This window comes from Trichechus manatus, unplaced genomic scaffold (genome assembly GCF_000243295.1).
Source record: "Trichechus manatus latirostris isolate Lorelei unplaced genomic scaffold, TriManLat1.0 scaffold00185, whole genome shotgun sequence".
NCBI classification, from domain to species: Eukaryota; Metazoa; Chordata; class Mammalia; order Sirenia; family Trichechidae; genus Trichechus; species Trichechus manatus.
This window is the reverse complement of record NW_004444121.1, coordinates 1,461,957-1,484,982: the sequence shown is the minus strand read 5'-3', so window position 1 is coordinate 1,484,982 and position 23,026 is coordinate 1,461,957. Positions and strand designations below refer to the sequence as shown.

The 23,026-nt window shown below is 54.3% G+C and overlaps 1 protein-coding gene across 1 annotated transcript in view; it reads left to right on the top strand.

The window, feature by feature from the left end:
• Positions 1-23,026, top strand: part of AGO2 (argonaute RISC catalytic component 2) — a 39,742-nt gene that overhangs the window by 6,181 nt on the left and 10,535 nt on the right. The window contains exons 2-12 of the mRNA XM_004387361.3: positions 3,242-3,362; positions 8,679-8,860; positions 9,704-9,840; positions 10,926-11,060; positions 11,896-11,983; positions 13,236-13,383; positions 14,466-14,585; positions 14,707-14,829; positions 15,482-15,615; positions 18,253-18,437; positions 19,815-19,974. Of these exons, the coding sequence (XP_004387418.1) occupies positions 3,242-3,362; positions 8,679-8,860; positions 9,704-9,840; positions 10,926-11,060; positions 11,896-11,983; positions 13,236-13,383; positions 14,466-14,585; positions 14,707-14,829; positions 15,482-15,615; positions 18,253-18,437; positions 19,815-19,974 (1,533 nt within the window). The remainder of the gene's footprint in view (positions 1-3,241; positions 3,363-8,678; positions 8,861-9,703; positions 9,841-10,925; positions 11,061-11,895; positions 11,984-13,235; positions 13,384-14,465; positions 14,586-14,706; positions 14,830-15,481; positions 15,616-18,252; positions 18,438-19,814; positions 19,975-23,026) is intronic.

Genomic DNA, 23,026 nt, shown 5'->3' with positions numbered 1-23,026 from the left:
GGAGAGAGAGTCTACCTGGGGTTTGGCAGTACTCATACTCAGAATACAAGAGGTAAATTGCGATTGCAAAGGGAAGGCAGATGCAGGGCATCCTATTCATGTCAGGTCTGTACCTGGGAGTGACTCTATCTCAGTGCTCAACACCCTTCTCATCTGGCTGTCTCTCCACCTCTCTGCAGTCTCTGTTAAAGCAGAGATGGTGTCTTAGTTCTTAGTTCCCAAAACCTTGTGTCATGCACATGGTAGGTGTCTTAGTTTCTTAGTGCTGCTATCACAGAAGTACCACAAGTGGGTGGCCTTGAACAACAGAAATTTATTTTCTCACAGTTTGGAAGGCTAGAAGTCTGAATTCAGGGCGCCAGCTCTAGGGGAGGGCTTTCTCTCTCTGTCCGTTCTGGGGAAGGTCCTTGTTCCTTGACTCTTGGAGATCTCGTGTAGCTTGGTATCTGTCTTCCCCCACCTCTGCTTGCTTGCTTCCTTGCTTGCTCAATCTGCTCTTTTTATATCTCAAAAGAGATTGATTAAAGACACACCCTACACCAGTACTGCCTCGTTAACATAACGAAGAAAACCCATTCCCAAATGGGATTATAACCACAGGTATAGGGGTTAGTATTTATAACACATATTTTTGGGGAGCACAGTTCAATCCATAACAGTAGATAATGAGCAAATCGAACATTTTAGGCTTTGTGCAGGGTCAGGAGAAAGGCCATCACTCCTCAGTTACTCGCGTGACCTTGCTATGAACAAATGGTGAGTGCTAGCCCCTTGGGCCCTGAGTCTCTGGTGGGAAGATCCTTCACGGTGCCCTGAGTGGCTGTTGTGGGAGGGCCTTTTAGAAACTTTCAGTGTGGTCATGAGTACAGAGACAATCACATGATGGTGGGTTGAAATTAGCAACATTCTGCTCGGAAGCACCGGATGGGCTGCAAAAGCAGGGGTATAGTCCTCATCTTTCCTCCTGCCCTTTCTTCCTTGTTCCTCTTGAGCTCGGTCAGGTGACCTCAGGAGGACACTGCAGAAGTATTCGTTCTGTTCCCGAGGGGAGGGAGGGCCATGGCGCACAACTGGGGCACTTTCTGCAGGGCCTCCTTAGACTTGAAAAGGGCTTTTCACCTAAAATGGACACTCACTGGCCTTGCAGGGGCACTGGGCTATTACCTGACTGATGGACAGTGGTTCTTAGACAGCTGTGGTTCAGGTCTACCCAGAGGCACCTCGGAAGAAAGGCCTGGAGGTCTCCTTCTAAAACACCAGCCACGTGTGTTGTACTCTGACACACACGGGGGGTCACCAGGCATTGGAGTCAACTCAGTGGCAGTTGGTTCCTGTCATCCTTTCGAAACACGCTTACGCTTGGTGGACAATCGAGTGAAATGGTCCCAGTGTCTAGAATCTGGTTGTTGTATTTGACCCAGAGAAAGATCTTGGGATGTTTCGCAACCGGTTGACTGGAAGGCGGGTGGAGATTGGCAGATCTTGTGGTGGTTAAAGCCCTTCAGTACGTGTGTTTGTGCTACAATGTGGAGTGAGATCAAAAGCATTTTAAGGTGAACATGTTTTGACCTTTTGAAAGTCCTGTTTCTCTGACTAGCATTTCTTCAGGTAAAGAACAAAACTTAACACTGTTCTAAGGCGGTTGCCAAGAGTACTCGGGTAATATTTACCTCTTACCTACAATCTGCCTGTTTTCAAAACTTCAGGCAGCTTAGAATTAAACAGGAGATATAAAAAATGCCCCCCAAGGTAGGTATACAGGGGAGTTGGGGAGTTAAAAGTGAACAAAAAAAAATGAGGAAACCATTTAGAAAAAGTGTCGAGGGTGTCCGAGTGTATAGTGAGGAATGCGTTGGTTAGTGGTGGATGAGCTCTCCAGTGAATTGGCGTGTGGTCCTAGACAACGCGATAGGATGAGAAGAGGAAATGAGAAACGCGTATTTGACGGAAGGAGATAAAACTACCGTGTGCTGCCTCCCGTTCGTTAGCTGTGTGACCTGCACTGTCACCGTTGTCGTCAGGTGCCGTCGAGTCGGTTCCGACTCACAGCGGCCTCACGCGCGACAGAACAAAACGCTGCCCGGTCCCGCACTGCCGCTTCAGCATCACAGCGACGCGCGCGTCACCACAGTGCGACAAACGGACGGAAGTGGTGGACTGTCCGCTGGCGGGAGTGTACATTGTACAGACCGTTCAGAAGGTGATCTGGTGTGTATATTAAAATAAAAATACTGTATCTTTATTTGACTCAACAATTCTGTGTATTTATCCCAAAGAAATTATTACAAACGTGCCCGTGAGATACGTACGAGGACGTTTGTTCTAGTATTTTAAAGGCAGAACAAAGAAACCATCCATCCATCAGTCGGTAAAAAAATGCTTCCATTAACGGTGGGGTGTTGTCCTACTAGGAAATACTGTGGAACTGTCGATGGCCGTGAAGTGGATCTGCACAGTATGAACACCACGTTTGCAAGCATAGGGGGCTGGATTGCAAATGCTTTATTATTACAGTGCAGTACAGGAGAAAACAGTGTCTGTGTTTCTAGACTTTGTGGCCACTTGGTCTATCGTGACCAGGAGAGTATCTCAAAGACAGTGGGAAAACAGCCACCTTCTGAACCCTGCGCTTAATCCCATGTACTTAAACGATGATAATGAGACTCTACGTCTTTCTGTGCACATGTGTGTTTATGTAAATGCATAGGTTTGAAATTAAGTTTACCTCTGAGACCGGATCTGAGATGTAGGGGTAGTCTAGACAGACTTTTAGCTTGATTGGTATTTGAAACTTTCACAGTGAAAATGTGTTAATGCAAAACCTGTGTAATTGGAAATTAACAAAAGAAAGAATTTTTGAAAAGGAAAAGCTCCCCCAGCAGACATGGCAAAAGGACAGACAAGCTCATAGGAGCTAATTGGCTTCTCTGGGTTGGCCAGCGAGTTCCGGTGGCTGCCTGGCAGTTTGTGTGACGATGAAGGGTCCAACGATGAAGAACTGGGGGGAAAGAGAGCCTCGGTCTGCAACCATCCCCCATAATCATTGCCAAATTTCCCAGCCCCGTAAACAGCAGCGCACTGCTTCCTCTAGTTTGGTTCTTTAGAGAAGAAAGTTGCGAGTCGTGTGTTACTGAAAGGTCTGGGAACATTGCTTAGAGACCAGTGTCAGAAAAATGTCATCCTTGTGTGCTGTTTCCCTGATTTTATTGACTCTTTGCCTGAATTCTGGTCTTTGTTTCAGGGAAATAGTGGAACATATGGTCCAGCACTTTAAAACACAGATCTTCGGGGATCGGAAGCCAGTGTTTGACGGAAGAAAGAATCTTTACACAGCTATGCCCCTTCCAATCGGGAGGGATAAGGTAAGTTCATGAAGATGTGTTCCCGTCCAGTAACGTGCGTGCAGCGGAATAAAATCCAGGCGTGCCGTACTGGTCGTTATTCCTCGGGCCACACGCTGGATCAGTTCATCTAGGAAGAAGGAGCCTCCTACGGGGACCCATAAAAACTACCTTGTCCTGGGTTGTGGTTTTCAAAAACAGAGGGTTGACTTGTTCAGAACGGCTTGGAACGATTGGACTTTTCCATTTTAACGCACGTGCACACACTCAACACGAACCACAAGCCGCGGTCGAGAACCACTGGGGGAGGCGGTAGACTTGTAAAGCCCCATGGCGGTGTTGGTTTAGACACAGGTGTGCACGCGACGGGTGGCAGTGAAAATTAACGTTCCGTGGCAGCCAGTGACCCACCTGAAACAGTGATGATCGTAACACGTCAGCCCGGGAGCAGTAGTCGTATTAAAGCATCGCCTTCTGTTATTCCCTTGCCCCTGTCGTGGTGTTATTTAAAAAGCAAAAAAGCTTCTGTCTAGATGTTGTCACTGGCCTGCACCGCCTTTGCTCCAGGGTAATAGTGGGGGTGGTTTGTAAGCGGTGGAAGAGCAAAGAGCAAGCTTAGAAATCATCCTTACTTGCAAAAGCAAACGGCCGATAATTTTACCACAAACCCAAGCCGGCTCCCCTTGAGCGGGACCTGCGCAACTGACATCTTAAAGCCCCGGATTCGAGAAGGAGGCAGGTCAGCTGCGCTCAGGGTCTCAGACTGCCGTCCACGCGGGGGTAGGGAATGTGCAAGTGATTTTAGAATTTTCGTTTTGTGTTTTAATGATCGTCTAAAAGGACTAAGCTCCTTCTAGGTGCTGGGATCCCCCGCAGGGCCCAGTCTGTGTGCATTTTTACACTGGTGTGAACCCCCAAGAGTCCATGGAGCCGGGGAGGCTGAGGCCGACATGACGGCAGCAGAACCCTCTGCACTTTGTGGCCCAGGGATGTTTGATAGACAGGTGGGAGGTCCTGGCAGGTGCTGGAGGGCTGGAAGCCAGCCTTGGGGGCATCTCCGCTTCCCACTCTGCTCTCAGGGCTGACACCTATGGGCTGGGTCTGCCCGGCCTGTGTCTTAGGGGCTGACTGCCACCCCTTGGGTTGAGGGTCCCCCAGGGGTGCAGCACATTTGTCAGAGTGCCTTGAATCGAGCCATCTCGTCTCAGAGGTGCTGGTTTCAGCTGCCGAGGGCAACTCTGAGTTCCCATGGTTTTGTGGCAGGGTCACCCAGAGGGGAGATGCACTTGCTTGGCGAGGAGACGTGTTGCTGTTCAGAGGCACAGGGGCCTTCAAACACTCAGCTCCCCGAGCACATTGGAAACCAGACGCGGCCTGCACGTCCCCTCCGGGGGACTCTGGGATGAGGCCCAGCAGCTGCCGCTGTTGGCACCGGCTCCTCCCGCAGGCCCCAGGGGGGCCACAGCCAGGCCTAAAGTCCTCGCAGTGGCACGGTGCCTCTGCCAGCCTGGCCCTTCTTCCCCAGCAACAGATGGCGGCGATGGGCTGGCCCGGGACCCCAGCACGTCCTGTACAAGAACCCTTTAACACAGCTGCTTCTCGCCCCCTCTCCCCCGCTTCACACAGCTCCTCTGTGCTCTTTAAAGAGAGGTTCCCAGTCTTGGCTCCTGGTGGTGGAACCTTTCCTGGCCCAGTTCCAGTTCTCTTCACCCTGACGGTTTTGTGTGTCTGTGGTCCGTCTGGAGAGACTGGACTCCTCAGCTGGCCCATCACAGTCTAGGGGTTTCCATATAACTCAGAAATTAACCCCTGCTGGTCCCACTCATGGCTCGCCCCTGGCTGGGGTACCATCAGGAACAACGGAACAGCCACAGCCACCAGCTTCTCCCTCCTGATGGCCTTTGCCCGTTGTCGGCTGAACGGCCTTCCCATTGTCCACACTTAAGCCACCCCAGCGCCCACCCTCAAGGGACACGGCCAGCCATGGCCACACAGAGGCTCCATCTCCTTTTCTGGAACCGCCTGTCCGAGGTGGACAGTCGTCTGCTTACTGCCACGTGATCTTGGCAACTCCTTCAAACTTTGGACCTTACCTTCCCTGACTGAAGGTGGAGGTAGCGGTGAGGGTGTCAGGAAGAGTGGATTACTGGGTGAAGTAAATAATACCTGTGACATTATTAACAGTACCAATACCAGTTGCCATCAAGTCGATTCTGACTCATGGCGACCCCACGTGTCAGAGTAGAGCAGCACTCCATAAGGTTTTCAGTGGCTGATTTTTTGGAAATAGATCACCAGGCCTGTCTTCCGAGGCACTTCCGGGTAGACTCAAACCTCCAACGTTTTGGTTAGCAGTTGAGTGCGTTAACCTTTTACACAACCTGGGGACTCATCACATCGTGAGTGCTGAATTAAATGTTAGCCTTTAGTCATTATTACTTTTATACGACTTACTTGAATTTTTATTATGAAATACAGTAAACAAGATAATATAAAGAAGAGTAATATTCTCATGGAATCCAAATTATCTGGAGCCATGGAGGCTGGATAAACCCCTGAAACTATTGCCCTGAGATCTTCTTTAAACCAAAAATACCCTCCAAGTCTTCTTAAAACCAAACAGTAGTTTAGCTTAACTAGTAAAGAATGCCTTGAGCACTGTGCTCTTCTAAGAACTATCTAAATGGGATCAGAGTGAAAACAGCAACTCAGAAGATTAGATAGGAATCTTAGGGGGCAGTGAGTTTATGTTGATGGGGGAGGAACAACTCGGAAAAGCGGGGTGAGAATGGCTGCACAGCTCGAAGAACGTAATCAGAGTCACTGACTTGTACATGGAGAAGCTGTTTAATTGGTGTATATTTTGCTGTATATATTCTCAACAGCAACAAATAAAACGTAAAAAAAACCCGAGTAATAAAAGTAATTAAAGTAAAAAATTAAAATAAATTAAAAAAATAAGGTAGTAATAAAACAAATACCCATGTACCCCACACCCAGAAATCCCCTCCTACCACCCCCGAGCCCTCGCAAGCGACCACCTGACTGCGTCGCCCCCTCCCCTCCCTGACGACCCTGTCCCGGTGATGTGTGATTCCTGGCTGCTGCTGGGCAATTTGTCTTCATCACCTGTGTGTGCCTTCCCCAGCGCTGCCTTGTTTCCTTCCGCCCTTCTGTGAACTCTGAGGGGGTCATACTGTAGGTCCTCCGCGGCTTGCTGCTTGTGCTCGCTATTGGACAGTTGGAGTCCATCCATTTTGGTGAATTTGTTCCCTTTCCAGTGCTCCGTGAACACACCAGAGCTTATGTCCCCCTTCTCCCTGGAGTGGACCGCCAGGCCGTTTCCAGTTTGGGGCATGATGGTGCTCTAAGTCCTGTGGACATGTGGGCCTGTGCTGGATGGAGCACAGGTGTGCAGATGGCTCTGTGAGCCTGGGAGAAGGTGTAGCCGATGCAGGAGAGAAGGGGCTCCTGGGGGGCTGAGTCTGCAGGGCCATGGACGATGAACTGCACCGAGTAGGAGTTGAGTACAGATTTGTGGAATGAATGAATGAGTGTGCCGAGAGCAGTTGGGTCAGGCTTGGCCTGGGACTTGGAGGCCGTGTAGGTGTGTGCTGGGGCGTGAGGGGAGGGCGTTACCGGTAGGCACTGCAGAGAAGACACCACAGAACACCCTTCCTTCTGGTGGAGGCCTGGGTAGCGGTGGGGGTACATCTGTGTTGGGTAACCCCAAGAATGACCTTTCCCCCTTGGTCATCCGGTGTTGAGAAGGAGCCTTTGGTGTTAGAGCAGCCTGGTCTGTGGACTTGGGCTGTTTTTTAAGTTTGGGGGAGGGGTCTGCTTTTTTCATGTGTGAAATGCGGTTAATAGCGAATCCCTTGTTGGGACTTAAGGGCGATTATGGATCAAGTATATACATAGTCCATGACCTCTCAGTTAGACTTTCAGCAAACATTGGGAAGGAGTAGCAACGAACATCAAAGATGCTTTTCTAGCCTGAGGTCATCGGCTGAGTTGGGTCTGTGTGTGCCATCTACGCTGGAGGTCTTAGGCATTTGCCAAATAATGACGTAACTGCAGGCCTTTCAGTCATGGGGAAAGTGGTCGGCGAAGACGGGCCTGGGCAGAACGTGGAGCAGAAAAGGCTGTAGGGAGGGCCAAGTCGGAGACCGTGAGGAGAGGTACACAGATTTGATGTGGCTCCATGGGGCACTCTGTAGACTGTTCCAGTCCAGTTCAGAAGCCTCTAGCCACCGGGGCTCCGTCCATTTAAATCAGTTAGAAGTAAATGACGTTGACAACCCTGCTCCTCGGTCACACTGGCCACCTTCAAGTGCTCAACACCACATGTGGTCAGTGGTGACCATCGTGGGCTGCCCAGGTTAGCACAGCTCCAGCATCACAGCAGATTCTCTTGGACGGGGCTGTTACGACAGTTCAGTCTCACTGTGGCCCGTGCGCTGAGGGTTTGGCTGAGAGTTGTACTTTCTCCCCAGGAAACTCTGACGGTTGCTGTGACAGTTGCAGCGGTTCTCACCGCGTGTTTAGTACCTGGAGGTCACGGTCCCGCCTGGAGGTCACGGTCCCGCCCCGCTTTCTTACGGGTCGGGGCAACGGAGGGCTCTGTAGAGTGGCTTCCGGGAGGAGCCAGCGTCTGATCCCCTCGCTGCCCACACCCTTCGTTTCAGAGGTTATAATTTAGCGACACGTTAGTGTGAAAAGTGTTAATGATGCAGGGAAGGTGGAAGAGTTGTACGCCGAGCGCCCATCTGGAGCCTGCGGTGGTTACTCTGCGTTTTGCTGTTTGTTTTCTCACGTCTGTTCTGAGGAGGCGTTTTCTTGGCGCCGTGTTCACCGCCAAGCTAGCTTGTGGGCTTTTAGGGACCCAGAAAACGGGAACCCCTGTCACAGGCCTGGTACAGCCTCCTCAATGCTGCGGGAACTGGAGAATGAGTAACACCCCAGCGGGCTGCAGCCGCGCCGTCCCTGTTCCAGGAGCGTGGCCCGCCTCCCTCCCGGGCGCCCTTCCTAGTGAGGCCGTGGGGCATCAGCCTGTTAGGTCCTCCAGGCCCACCTCAGAGAGGCCTTCCTGAACCCCCAGGCTGAGCAGCTCCTGCCTCCTCACCCCCCTCCCCTCCCTGTGGGACCTTGTTGAGGTACAGTCTCTGCCCACTTGACCTGGCACAGCTACTCTCAGCCCCGGTGCTGTGTGCGGGTGTGGGTGTGTAAAGGACTGAACCGAATTTCCTGAGTCCAGGAAGGTTCCAGAGGCCTACACAGCCGGCGTCCACCCTCCTGATGGTGTGTGGATGACCACGTGTGCCTTGGGCCTCGCAGGTGGAGCTGGAGGTCACGCTGCCGGGGGAAGGCAAAGACCGCATCTTCAAGGTGTCCATCAAGTGGGTGTCCTGCGTGAGCCTACAGGCATTACATGATGCACTTTCGGGGCGGCTTCCCAGCGTCCCCTTCGAGACGATCCAGGCCCTGGACGTGGTCATGAGGCACCTGCCGTCCATGAGGTGAGTGGCGCCAGCTGGGGACCAAAGGGCCAGTGTCTTAGTTATCTAGTACTACTTATAACAAACACCACAGTGGGCAGCTTTAACAAACAAATTTATTTTCTCACAGTCTAGGAGGCTAGAAGTCTGCATTCAGGGTGCCAGCTCTAGGGGAAGGCTTGCTGTCTCTGTCAGCTCTGGACGAAGGTCCTTGTCCCTTTGAGTCTCTGCTCCCGGACAGTCTTCATGTGATTGGGCATGCCCCTGCCTCCTCCCAGTCTCTGCTTCTCTCACTTGTTTAATCTCTTATATCTCAAAAGAGTAACTCAGGACACACCCCACGCTCGTCCTGTCTCGTTAACATGACAGAGACAACCCATTCCCAGTGGGATTCTAACCACAGGCACAGAGGTTAGGAATGGCAGCACGGGCTTTGGGGAGACATAATTCAATCCATAACAGCCAGAGAGTCCTTGGTGCCCAGGATGTTGGGAGGGGCATGAAGCTGCTGCTGTAAAGATGAAAACGATAAAGCAGGACAGTGCTGGGGAGGGACCCAGCTCCTGCTGGCGGCAGACCAGGAAGCGCACCCCTTGTGGTCCCCACCCTCCGCGGTCTCGCCTGGAAACCGCTCTCGCCATCCACGCAGCAATGTCACGAGGCCGGCAGTGCTGCCGCCCCCACTGCATCCCCGGAAGCAGACCTGAGCGTGGGCCAGCGCCGTGTGGTAGGAGCAGCTTCGCGAGGACTAAAGAAGTAGGAGCGTGTTGCAGCGCCTGCTCAGTTACGCTGGTGGACAGCAACGTCGTGGCCTGTTGTTTCTGGAAAGTGCGTGTGCTCACACAGGGTGGTCTCTCGTTCCAGGTACACGCCTGTGGGCCGCTCCTTCTTTACCGCCTCCGAGGGCTGCTCAAACCCCCTCGGTGGGGGCCGTGAGGTCTGGTTCGGCTTCCATCAGTCCGTCCGGCCTTCACTTTGGAAAATGATGCTGAATATCGATGGTAAGCAAAGCCTGGTCCTGGCTGCCAGGTGGGGCCAGGAAGATGCAGACGGTTTGGACCAAGCTCCGTTATGCATTTACTGAAAAATAATTGCCTTCATGAATAACTGCCTCCTTTGCCATGACACTGGAAAACTGGGTGGTCCCCGGCTACGTCACTGAACATTGTGATCAGAGATTCCATAGAAGGGTCCTGAGCAAAAGAGGGAAGATGTAGAACAGAATTGTAAATTCTCACGGAGGTCAGATGTTCTGGAGCCATGGAGGCTAGAGGAACCCCTCAAACTATTGTCCAGAGATCACCTCTAAACCTCAAGCCAAAAATATCCCCTCAGGTCTTCTTAAAACCCAAGAATGGTTTAGTTTAACTAGTAAAGAATGTCTGCCTTGAGCACTGTGCGCTTTTAAGGTCTATCTATGTGGGCTCAAATTGGCAACAGGAGTGTGAAAGATTAGATAGGAAACTTAAGGGGCAGTGAGTTTATATTCATGGCGGAGGGACAGTTCTGAAAAGGAGGCTGAGAATGATGTTCAACTAGAAGAATGTGATCGGTGTCACTGAATTGTACGTGTGGAAATTGTTGAATTGGTGTATGTTCTGCTGTATGTATTCTCAACAACAACAATAAAAATAAAATATTTGTAAAAAAGAAAAAGAATTACCTAAAAAGGAAGTGGTAAATTTCAGAAATAGCTAGACCAGAAAAAGAGTCAGTATTTAAAATGAAACCGTTCTAGACAATCCAACGTGTACGGTGACCATGATCTGTTGGGTTTTGTTTGTTTTTCAAAACTAGTTTTACACTCAGAGGGTGACTTTATGTTGGCCCTGACTGGAGGGGGTGTCGGGCAGCTGGGCCTCCCTCCGGGCCCTGTTCCGCCCACCCCTGTGGGATCCAGGACCCACGGCGTCCTCGCTGTCTGCTTTCCTGCCTCTGAGGCCCGAAGGTGGACTTGTGGGAGAGGCGGAGCAGGCATGCGCCGGCCCCACAAGCACCGGGGGCCCCTGGACGGCCGCCTTTCCGGAGCGCCTCACGGAACAGACACCGTCTCATCCCTTTTCCGTCTTTCTTTTCCCGCCTGTAGTCTCGGCAACAGCGTTTTATAAGGCACAGCCAGTAATCGAGTTTGTTTGTGAAGTTTTGGATTTTAAAAGTATTGAAGAACAACAAAAACCTCTGACAGATTCCCAAAGGGTAAAGTTTACCAAAGAAATCAAAGGTAACTGCCTGTTGGGGCGCGTCGGGCTGGGGGGCTGTGAGACCCTGGTGGGCCTGCTCCTGCTGCAGCTCGCCGGTTCTGGCGGCACACGCCTCGTGTTTGCAGGGCAGGGGAGGCGGCAGGAGGCACTAGCCGTCGGGTGGATTAGCCTTGAGGTGAAATAAACCCACTTCACAGAGTGGGCACACTAGCTTCCTAGATGAATGTGTCTTCCCGTGTGGGGATAGGGAATGACGAGCCATGGACGTTGGGGCTGGAAAGCCCTGGGTAGAGCAGCATGGTGGTAGCTGGTGTTCTGTGATGTTCTCCACATAAGGTGCATCTTCATTCGCGGCCCTCGGTCCTCATGACAGCCTGGCAGGTGTCTGCACCCCTGGCCTCGGTTTCACGCAGGGAGTCGCAGGTCCCAGAGCTAGCGGCTCACCTCACCTTCCTGCCCGTGGTGGCAGAGCTGGCGGCTCTGGGCGCTATCCGCAGGCCAGGCCCCCTGCCACTGCTGGGCTCAGAGGGCTGGTGGTTAAAAATAGCTGTCCTGAAGGAAGAGCAGGGCTATTCGGCAGACACCCAGCTCCCAGCTGAGCCCACGTCGACTCCTTCATCTTTAAAAGCGGTGTCTGGATGCTGGCCTTGGCCTTCCCGGCAAGAGCCGCTTTGTGGGTGAGGCGGCCCGTCCAGGTGTCCCGGGGCGACCCCGTGTCCTCCCCATCTCAGGGAGGAGTCTGCAGCTGCTTCCGGGTCCCCGTGACTTGGTTCCTCTTTGAACTGACCCTGGGGTGGGAGCTGGCATGCTGGACAGGGCCAAGGTCGGCACTGAGGCGGCTCTCTGGGTCCCCAGGTCTCAAGGTGGAGATCACGCACTGCGGGCAGATGAAGAGGAAGTACCGCGTCTGCAACGTGACCCGGCGGCCGGCCAGCCACCAAACGTAAAGCAGCTCTTTCTAGACCAGCCCTGCCTCTCGCTGTCCCCCTCCCACGGAGCCGGGCTTCTCTCTCTCAAGGGCCACTTCATCCTGTTTTTAGAACCTCAGACCCGTACTGCACACACTCACACTATACACGGTGACCCTCCAGGACAGAGGAGAACTGCGCCACCAGGGCTCCAGTACATATGCTATACCTCAGTAGATTCTCAGACGACACCTAAGCAACTCACATAAGAGCTGCCACCTGTTTGGGGTGAGGGTGGGGCCCCGGTTCTTTTTCTGTCCTTGGTTTTGCAGGCGAGCAAAGCCCCTTTTGGCCGCCAGTCCTCAGTGCTGAGTGTGGGGCCGCAGAGTGGTGTGGGTGGCTGGCAGTCCCCCTGTCCCGGCTGTGCTGTCGTTGTTTAAGAACACAGTCTGGTCCCCACATCCGTGTAGGCCCCGCCTGGTCGGGAGGCTGCCATAGATGTTCATTTTGGGGGAGGGATGGACTCAGCCCTGCACCCCCCTTTTGATATCTCTTGAGTCCAGAGAGGGTCCCTTTGTCTATTTCCTGGTGCATTCACTGGGGAACCAAGATGGCCAGGGCCCTGTCTGGCCAGAAGACCAGTGGCCTGCGTCCTTGTCTCCTCGCACACCCACCAGTGGGCAGTCTGCCAGGTGGCCCAGCGGCCTGTGTCGAGCAGTGGGTCAGGGCAGGAGAAGCTGGGTGTAGTGGCCCTGTCTGGTGTGGGTACTGCCCATGGCACCACCCCACAGGGCAGACCTGTCCCCAGACAGGCCCTCTGCTCACGTGGGGAGCCCCTGGCTCGGCCGTAGAGGTGCCCCAGCAATCTCTCTGCCCTTAACCCACCCATACGCTTTATTTTACTACTGGAAGGTGTCGCCTTCTGGGCAGGGCGCTCGGCCCATCAGTGTCCGCTGGGAAAGGCTGACATGTCTCTGCTCTTACTGACCCTTTTCCGCACGTTGGCTGTACACTGAGCAGTTGACGTTATTGCACGTTATGGGCATGTAGGTACTTTTTATCTCCCAGCTCCAGAGGTGGGTGAGAGAGAGTTGAGGGACCCAGGTACTCCAGACAACCCAAAGGGCAGGACTGGGTGTTGACTCCTGGCAGTGCTTTGAGGGTATGCTCCCGCTCACCCCCATACCTTCTTCCATGCTCAGCCCTCAAAAGCAGACTTGTGTGTCCCGGACTCCAGCACCCATTGGGGCTCCCGGGATGTCCTCAGCCAAGCCCCTCTGCCCCCAGGTTCCCGCTGCAGCAGGAGAGCGGGCAGACCGTGGAGTGCACGGTGGCCCAGTACTTCAAGGACAGGCACAAGCTGGTGCTGCGCTACCCCCACCTCCCATGTTTACAAGTCGGCCAGGAGCAGAAACACACCTACCTTCCCCTGGAGGCAAGTCACTGCCTACGTGCTCAGGCCTTTGGCCGTGAGGGGCTGCCCATTGGGGGCTGCGGGCTGGGGGTTGCGGGCCGGGGGCTGGGGCCAGGGCCAGGCAGAAAGCTGCAGAGGCCAAGTTGAGATGCCCAGTCCAGACTCAGCCATCAATGCTGCTGTGGGACTTGGGCTGCTTGGCAAACTTCTTTGAGCCTCAGTTTCCCCATGAATCAAATGGGTTTAGTAACTCTGTGTCTAAGGGTGAAAGAAGATGACTTATGCCCAGCGGGTCCCAGAATAGAGCAAGGGCTAGGTGAACGCCCCACCTCTCTGTCCAGCATTACCTCTCGTTTCCCACTGCCTCTCTGTCCCTGCTGCCTCTCCGTCCCTAACTGCCTGTCCGTCCCCCCTAACTCTCCGTCCCTAACTGCCTCTCCGTTCCCCCTAACTCCGTCCCACCAACTGTCCGTCCCCCGCTGCCTCTCTGTCCCCGCTACCTCTCCATCCCTAACTGCCTCTCCGTCCCCCGCTGCCTCTCTGTCCCTGCTGCCTCTCCGTCCCTAACTGCCTCTCCATCCCTAACTGCCTCTCTGTCCCCGCTGCCTCTCCGTCCCTAACTGCCTCTCTGTCCCCGCTGCCTCTCCGTCCCTGCTGCCTCTCCGTCCCCAGTGCTTTGGACTGTGAGAAGAGCAAACGCTAGAATAAGAAACAAGTTTTAACACTTTTAGTGTTGTACAGTCTCAGTACTTCCTAACTACTCTGCTGGTTGCGGCCCTGGTTTTCCAACGTGGCAGTTTACAAAGCAGGCCGACCTCTGCTCACGGACCCCGGGAACTAGAGCGCAGAGGCCTGCCTGCTGACGTGGGGCCGTGGACGCCACGCTCTCCTACCGCCCGCAGCTCTCGTGTGCCGGCTGCCTTTGCTTGGGGTGGGATTTTCTGTCGTGAGCCCAGGGTTCCATGCTGTTGAGCTGCTGTGGGTCTGGCATTCCTGGTGGGCCTCAGGGGTAGCCCCTACCACTGTACTTGCGGGGGGTGGAGGACAGCGTGCCCCGGCATGGCCCGAGCACACGGTTGACCACAGCTTCGGTCTCTCCACAGGTCTGTAACATAGTGGCAGGACAGAGATGTATAAAGAAACTCACCGACAATCAAACCTCAACCATGATCAGAGCAACTGCCAGGTCCGCGCCCGATCGGCAAGAAGAGATTAGCAAATTGGTGAGTGAAGTCGTATGGGTTGCCCTCAGTCAGGAAGCCCTCATGCCTGTGGACAGACATGGGCGTCTAGAAAGAACAGACACTGCTTCTGACTCCATGCCTTTTTTTTCCTCTCTTCAAGATGCGAAGTGCAAGTTTTAACACAGATCCGTATGTTCGTGAATTCGGAATCATGGTCAAAGACGAGATGACAGACGTGACCGGGCGGGTCCTCCAGCCGCCCTCTATCCTCTACGGGGGCAGGGTACGTGCAGGGCGGGGAGCCCCCGTGGGCAGGCGTGCACACACGGTCGGGGATGGTGTCCCAACACCTGCCCTGTTGCAGGTTCTGAACCGTCACCAGAGGTGGAGGCCAAGTTCAAGGACAGGCATTCTCTCTGTGTTAGTCTCAACCTGTATAACTTATGGGACCTCATAAAAGACTGAGTTTCCTTGGTCCTGTTTAAAAATTGTTCAGGACACTCTATTATTAATTTTCAACAGGTGATGTTTATGGTCTCACCAAAGTTAAAAGCACTGTTCTTTGTGTGACAGTCCCCTAGTGTAGAATTATTTTGCAAGAGCTTGTGCTATTTTTCTTTTTCTTTTTCACCATATATCTGTCCTCCTTCTGTCCATCTTTCTTCCCTCTGTTTGTCTATCCATCTACCTACCCATCCATCCATCCTCCTTCCACCCACCCACCCATCAACTATCCCTCAGTGCCCCAAACATCTATGGAGCACCTGTGGTGCTAGGCAGGTACAGAGATGGGAGACAAACCAAAGGGTTAGTTCCTGCCCCGAGGAGCCACCGTCTGGTCAAGGGGACCGACCGCGATGAGGATGGTGATAGAGTCCCAGGTCAGAGGAACACATTTCGCATTTTTCTCACTCTGAACGTCTTGCCACTTGCAGAACAAAGCGATTGCCACCCCCGTGCAGGGTGTCTGGGACATGAGAAACAAGCAGTTTCACACGGGCATCGAGATCAAGGTGTGGGCCATCGCCTGCTTCGCCCCCCAGCGCCAGTGCACCGAAGTCCACCTGAAGTAAGCGCGCTCGGAGGCGGGGGTGCCTGCGCGGGGCGGGGCAGGGACAATGACCGCTCGGGAGGCTGGCGCGCCAGGGGACCTCGGCTCACTTTCTGATGACGAGGTCGGCAGCTCTTCTCCATCAGAGAGCACTCACCCAGGTGGGCCGGGCCGGGAAATGAGGGCCGCCTGGCAGTGAGCATGGAGAGCTGGCAGAGGGTACATGGACCACCATGAGTCAGAATCAGCTCAACGGCAACCTACAACAAAAATGACAACCACAGAAAAGCCACAGAATGCTGAGGAATAAGCTTAAAAGTGCAAAAGCTAAAAAGAAAGTTAGATTCCATGAACTAAAATTATTTTTAAAACACTTTAGCTGCACATTTCTGTCAATTAAGTGAGAAGGAGGAAATGAAGACAGAATGAGGAAGAGATGGTAACGCAGAGGCGGGAAGGCTGGGGAGCATTTTCTTACTTCCCCGGGCAATGGGGAGCAACTGAAGGTTGCTGAACATGGCCAGGAGATAGAAGCTTTGGGTCCCCCAATTCTCAGGCACCCACCGCCAGCGCTCACCCAGGAAGCACGAGTGGTGCCGAAGGGCGTCCTCACGCCGGGAAGCTCTGAGGCTCCCGGGGAGTTGGCCCACCCGTCAGTGTCTTAGTTATTTACTGCTGCTGTAACAGAAATACCACAAGTGGATTGTTTCGACAAACAGAGATTTACTCTCTCACAGTTTAGGAGGCTAGAAGTCCGAAATCAGGTGACAGCTCTATGGGAAGGCTTTGTCTCTCTGTCCGCTGTGGGGGAAAGGTCCTTGTTATTAATCTTTCCTTGGGTCTAGGAGGTTTTCAGCACAGGGACCCTGGGTCCAAAGGACGTACTCTGCTCCCAGCTCTTCTTGGGAGTAGTAGGTCACCCTCTCTCTGCTGGCTTCTCTATCCTTTTATCTCTAGTAAGATAAAAGGTGATGCAGGCCACACCCCAAGGAAACTCCCTTGACATTGGATGTGACCTGAGTAAGGGTGTTACATCCCCCCCAGTCCTCTTTAACATAATCTTGCCTCATTAACCACAGGCAGAGATTAGGATTTACAACACATAGGACAGTTATCTCAGATCACAAAGTGGAGGACAACCACACAATACTGGGAATCATGGCCTAGCCAAGTTGACATGTATTTTGAGGGGACACAATTCAATCCATGACAGTCGGCACAGCCACAGAGAGAAGCATGGGATTAACCGGGTTGCTGCCCTTCAGCCTCGGAGTCGACCCTGACTCAGGCGCCAGACCCTTTGAAAGCAGCGCCATAAAGACGAAGCATTGTCGCTGGTGCTTTCGTGCCACACGCACCGAAAGGGGAAGTGAGGCTTCTCCAGCCTGCCTTGGGGGGATGTGGGGGACAAGCTGGGCAGCCTGTGAATGGGGCAGACGGGGGGGCATCGAGGGGGGCGTGATGGTGACCAGCCGGTGCAGGCGGAACGCATGGGTCAGCGGGAGCTGCCGTCTTCCTTCCAGCAGCCCAGGATGCGGTGGCTCGCCAGCAGGGGCCCAGGGTAGGCCTTGGGGATCACGCTGAAGAGGTGTGTCTGAGTGCTTGCTGGCTTCCACCCCATTTCTGTCCTTCCCTCTGTCGTTCTGTTTTACCAGGAGCTACGTGGTCCCGAGGAGAATTACTATATGGGCATAAATACAGATACACAGACAAGTTTCTTTAACTGCATTAATGTGTGTGAATTTGAACACTGATTGGCTAGGCTGGATCCAGTGTCTTTATCTTGTTATAGAAGGCAACACTGTTTTCATTCTTCAGCTTAAAATAGAAACTGTTGATCTGCCTCTCCTCCCTCATTGTGACTTCAAAAAGCCAGTAGGCCCGGCTGCCGGTGTTACTGTCCGTGTGGTTTGCTTCCTCCCGCAATTATGTTATCCACATCCACATCCACATTGTACACCCTAGAGTGACTGGAAAAATATCCAAAAGGACAGTTGGCTAATAATTTTAGTTGCTCTCTGAAAAGGCCAGACACTTGTGTGCCCAGGGCTTCTGGGCGTATCCTTCCCTGAGTGTGGGGATGGCTTCAATTTCAAGGGCCTCTGGCCGGTCAGGCCCCGCTGAGGGGACAGCTGCTTGGGGTGTCACTTGATAAGGACAGTGTCTCCTCCACACTCCTCAGCACGGTGACTGTTGGCAGCGGGCGCGGCAATGTGAAGCAGATTCGAAGTTTTCTATTTTCCAGTGGTAAACGGTAACCTGCAGGTATAAAGAAACCAGCCAACCAAAAAAACCCAAACCTGTTGCTGTCGAGTCATTTCCAACTCATGGTGACCCCACACGTTACATAGGAGAACTGACTCAGATTGTTTTCTTGACTATAATCTTTACGGAAGTAGATTGCCAGGCCTTTCTTCTGTCATCCTGCTGGGTGGGTTCGAACCCGAACCCTACAGATAGAGTTAGCATATTGAACCTCCATGAGCTAACATGTTTTAGGAGAGGCAGTTTTCATTTCTGGCTTCGGCCAAGACTCAAAGAAACTTAGGTTCTGACCTCAGTAAATAACGTTTTGATAGTTTTTACTGAGGGAAGCAGGGCCCCTGGCTGGTCTGGGGTTCTGTGCACGTCACTGTAACGGCCCTTCTCCCGCAGGTCCTTCACGGAGCAGCTCAGAAAGATCTCCCGAGACGCCGGCATGCCCATCCAGGGCCAGCCGTGCTTCTGCAAGTACGCCCAGGGCGCAGACAGCGTGGAGCCCATGTTCCGGCACCTGAAGAACACCTATGCCGGCCTGCAGCTGGTGGTGGTCATCCTGCCTGGCAAGACCCCCGTCTACGGTAGGCATGTGCCGTCCTGGCTGTGGAAGGGCCTCTGCGGGTGTCCACTGCGGCCTCAGCCCCCTCGTGTCTTTGCCGTTCCCAGGAGGGCCCTGTCTCTGGCCACTGCCAAGTAAATCTCAGGGCCACCCTCACAGCTTGTCTGGGGCCGCGGTTCCTGACGGTCACCCAGACTTAGTACATGCATGGTCACCGTGCCCCCACCACCTGACCCCAGTGCTGCCTGGACGGACGAACGTCCATTCGGTGCACACAGGGGCTCTGCGAGGATGCCATTGTCGGCCCCTGCCCGTGGCTTGTCCTCTGCTTGCCATCTCTGAGCCCTCCTGGGAGTTCTCTGGAAGTTCACCAACGTCTTTTATGCCTTGGGGCCATCCATTCATTCAGCTGAAGCTTTTTGGGCCCTGTGATGCTGTCCCAGGCCCTGGAGGACGTGAGGATACACAAGGCACAGTCCCCCCCTTTCGGGAAGTCACAGGGCAGCGGGGAGACCTGCAGATGGGGCCTTGTGATTTGGTGGCGTGTGTTGCCTGGGCCCTGGTAATAACTCAGGGAGCCCAGTGCTCTGGCGCAGGGGCGTGAGTGGGGCCCTGTGGTGCATGGTGCCAGGGGGCGAGGGCAGCGATGAGACCCTGCTGGCATCCTCAGGCAGGTTCCCCGTCCAGGCACTGAGGGATCCTGGCTACATGGGAGCCATGCACCAGCTCTCCAGGTTACACATCCAGAAAAAAAGAACAAATAGAGAACACCGTCAGCGTTCCCATCCTGTTCGTATTCCCCGGCTCTCACCCTGTGTGCACAGAGCTGGGCGGGGAAAGGCTGACCAGCTGCTTCATGAGAGGACCCAGGGTAGAGGGCCCCCGGGGGTAGAGGGCAGGAGCTTCGGCAGCTCTCTGATGGCAGATCTGCATTTGGCCAGGACTTGAAGGGAGCTAGGCTTTTTATTTTTAACTACTTGCGCATTTGCTTGCCACCAGGGGCGCGGTGATAGAAGGTATCGTTCCCAGCTAAGGAATGCCAGGCTCTCGGTTCTCACCGGGCTCTGCCCACTGGCCCCGTAGCCCTGGGGAAGTCGCCTGAACTGGAGGGATGAGATGTGCCACGCAGCTTCCCTTACAGAGTGGGGGCGAGGCTTACACGGGGTCACGTGGGCCTGGCGGGACTTGAGCCCAGGTGCTCCAACTCCCCGCCCCTCGCCCTGTGGCTCCCTTGGGTGGGTCAGGCGGAAGGAAAGCCGAGTGAAGCCACTGTGGTGGCACGTCTGTGCGCCTCTGTGCCTTTACAGGCATGGGGGGCCGGCGACAGCCGCGCTGTGAAGGTTGCAGGGGACTGGGAGGCGGGAGAGTGCTGAGTGCGTGCACTGTTTGCATTCTGCAGCTGAAGTGAAGCGGGTGGGAGACACGGTGCTGGGGATGGCCACGCAGTGCGTGCAGATGAAGAACGTGCAGAGGACCACGCCGCAGACCCTGTCCAACCTCTGCCTGAAGATCAATGTCAAGCTGGGCGGCGTGAACAACATCCTGCTCCCCCAGGGCAGGTAAGGCTGGCCCTGCTCGCTCGGCGGGCCGGCAGGCCGGCGGTTACCTGCGAATTGATCCCGGTGTGGTGGGGGCTGCGCAGGTACACAGGTGGACGGTGCTTATTCATCCATACGGCGTCCTGTCCGGGATGGTGTGGGTGGAAAAGTGAGTAAGACAGGTGCTGGCTGCTCACAGCATGTGGGGGACCCAGGGCCTCTACAGCTGGCTGACACGTGGCCGGGTGCCAGGAAAGAGATAGGGACGGAGGGCACAGCTGTGCAAGGGTCCTGGGGTTTGGGAGTTGTTTCTCAGTGACAGAGGGGTGGAGAGCTGGGCAGGAGGTGCAGAGGGAGGCCAAGGCCAGCTTGTGCAGGGCCTGAGGGCCACTGGGGGGGCAGGGGCCCCCTCTGCTTGGGAAGGGGCCACTGGAGGGTGACGAGTAGACACACAACCCCTCTGAAGTGGGCTCTGAGGCTGCAGTGGGGACAGAGTGGGAGCGGGGGGGGCTCTGTGCCATCTGAGGGGAGGTGCTAGTGGCCCGACCAGGTGGCAGCAGGGCGGGGTAGTACCCTGAGCCTGGGATGGTTTGAAGGCAGAGCTGGGGGGCTGCCAACAGGTAGGATGGGGGGTGGGAATGAAAGGAGAGTCAGGGCTGGCTCCGGGGAATTTGGCTTGAGCTACTGGAGAGGCCACGTCAGCGTCGGCCACGGGGAGGTCAGGAGGTCAAGGCGGACGTGTTGACCAGCTGAGGCGTCGGCCGAGTGTGAGTGGAGGTTATGAGTGGACGGTTGGAGATGGGGACATGGTGTCGGGGGTTGTGGATATGGCATTGGGAGCACGTGTGCCTTCTCTCCCTCTCAGTCCTGGTGGAGGCTGAGGATGGGATGTGGGAGGCTGAACCAGGCTCAGCAGGATGGAGACTCCAAGGCCCCTGGTCCCACACCCGGGAAGATGCCCCTGGGGGGTAGACACAGCGCACAGACAGGCTCCGTGTGCACGTGCCTCGGGGGTCTGTGTTACAGTAACATTGTTACAGGAAAACCTGCAAAAGCTGGAACCTGTGAAAGGCAGAAACCTGTCAGAGAAGGAAAACTCAAATATTTTCCACTAAAATGAGAGATAGGAGAGTGGTGAGTCTGCACCCTATCAAAGACGGAAAACTTGTGACACCCGGAAAAACAGGGCAGTCCCAACGAGTTCCAGCTCTCACAAGGTTTCACTGCAGTATGTCCTTGTCCCGGAGGAGCACTCCACTGCCTGGCACATCGCTTCTCAGGGCACACTCAGTGTCTCCAAGTAGCAAAATGGATGCTCAGGAAACTGGGCAGATGCACGCACGAGCTTCAGCACCGCCCCTGGGGCGGGAGGTTCTCACTGGGCAGGACCCTGCGTCTCAGCCTGTTTCCCCGGCCGTCGGGTGGTGAGGGTGCAGAGAGAGTTTGAAAATAACGTGTAAACCAGTGCAGGTGTGAGCTGTAACACCAGCAGCCCTTCCCTGCCCTCGATTCAGAGGCCCTGGTCGGCTGGGTCTTTGCTCTACTTAGAAGCCCGGCATTCAGTCGCGAAGAATCCTCTCCCACCGCCCCTTTTCTGTGCCCCGGGGTGTCGTGGCTTCAGCTTTCCTCATGATGATCCTGGTCAGTGTAGAAGGATCATATTTCCTCTGCACCAAAGGGTAGAACTGGGACCAGCCAGTGGTAAAAATTACAGGAAGGCAGATCTTAACTCCCGTACAGAAACCCTTCAAATGCCCACACCCCTCAGCTGTAGCGCCGGGAGCCCGGGACCACGGGACAGGGGTGTTGCGGAAGGGGATCCCGGTGTGCACGTCAGTCCGAGCTGGGACGTGACCTTCCGGTCTAGCTCACGAGGCTTGGCTGCAGAGGTGGGGGGTCCCTGTGCCTGCGGCCCATGGTCAGGAGGATCAACAGTCATGCTGGTGATCGTGTCAGTAACACAGCATTTCCGGTGTGCCGGGCACCTTGTCCTCCCCGGAGCCACCGCAGGGGTGAGCGAGCCGCATCACTGTCTCCTTTTTCAGAAGAGAAGAGGGGCCTGGCGAGCTGCAGGCGGGCTCTCAGCCCCGCGCCTGTGCGCTGCTCCTCAGAGCAGGGACCCCCGGGAGGCGCTTAGAAGACCAGGCGAGAAATGGGATTAGAACAGCGGTGCTCGGCTGGGGCCATCTCGCCCCCAGGAACATCTGGCATTGTCTGGAGACGTTTTTGATTGTCATAGTGGGGCGGGGGTGTTTACTACTGGCACCGTGTAGGTGGAGGCCAGGGAAGCTGCTCAGCATCCCGCAATGCACAGGGCACCCCCGCCGCAGAGAATGATCTGACCCCAAACGTCAGTAGCGCCAAAGGTGGGAACCGTGTCGTCTAGAGCGAGGCTGCGAGTCACACGCGGAGTGACAAACCCTGGGGCTTTTCGTTTTTCCTGTGACTTTTCCGTTTTGGAAATTTTCAAGTATATTCAAAGGCAGAGAGTATGACAGGCAGAAATGGTTGAATTGCTGTGTGTGGTGTGTATGTTTACCACAATTAAAAAAAAAAAAGATGGATTATAGAATGAGTCCCAGCCTCAGTCGCTGTCAGCGCCCGCCCAGACTTGTTTCCTGTGCGTGCCCCACCCCCCACTCCACCCCACCGGATGATTCTGAAACGTATCTGAGACTTCACACCGCTTTATCTGTATCTCTGTGTGTATCATTAAACGGTAAGGGACCCTTTTTGAAAACATAACCACAACGCCCTTAAAACCAGTTGCCATGGAGTCGACTCCCACTCATGACGCCCCCGTGTGTGTCAGAGCGGAACTGTGCCCCGTAGGGTTTTCAGTGGCTGATATGTTGGCAACAGATCACCAGGCATTTTTTCTTTTTTTTATTGTACTTTAGATGAAGGTTTACAGAACAAATAGTTTCTCATTAACAGTCAGTACACATATTGTTTTATGACAATGGTTAACAACCCCGTGACATGTCAACACTGTCCCTTCTCAACCTTGGGTTCCCTATCACCAGCTTTCCTGTCCCCTTCTGCCTTCTAGTCCTTGTCCCTGGACTGTTGT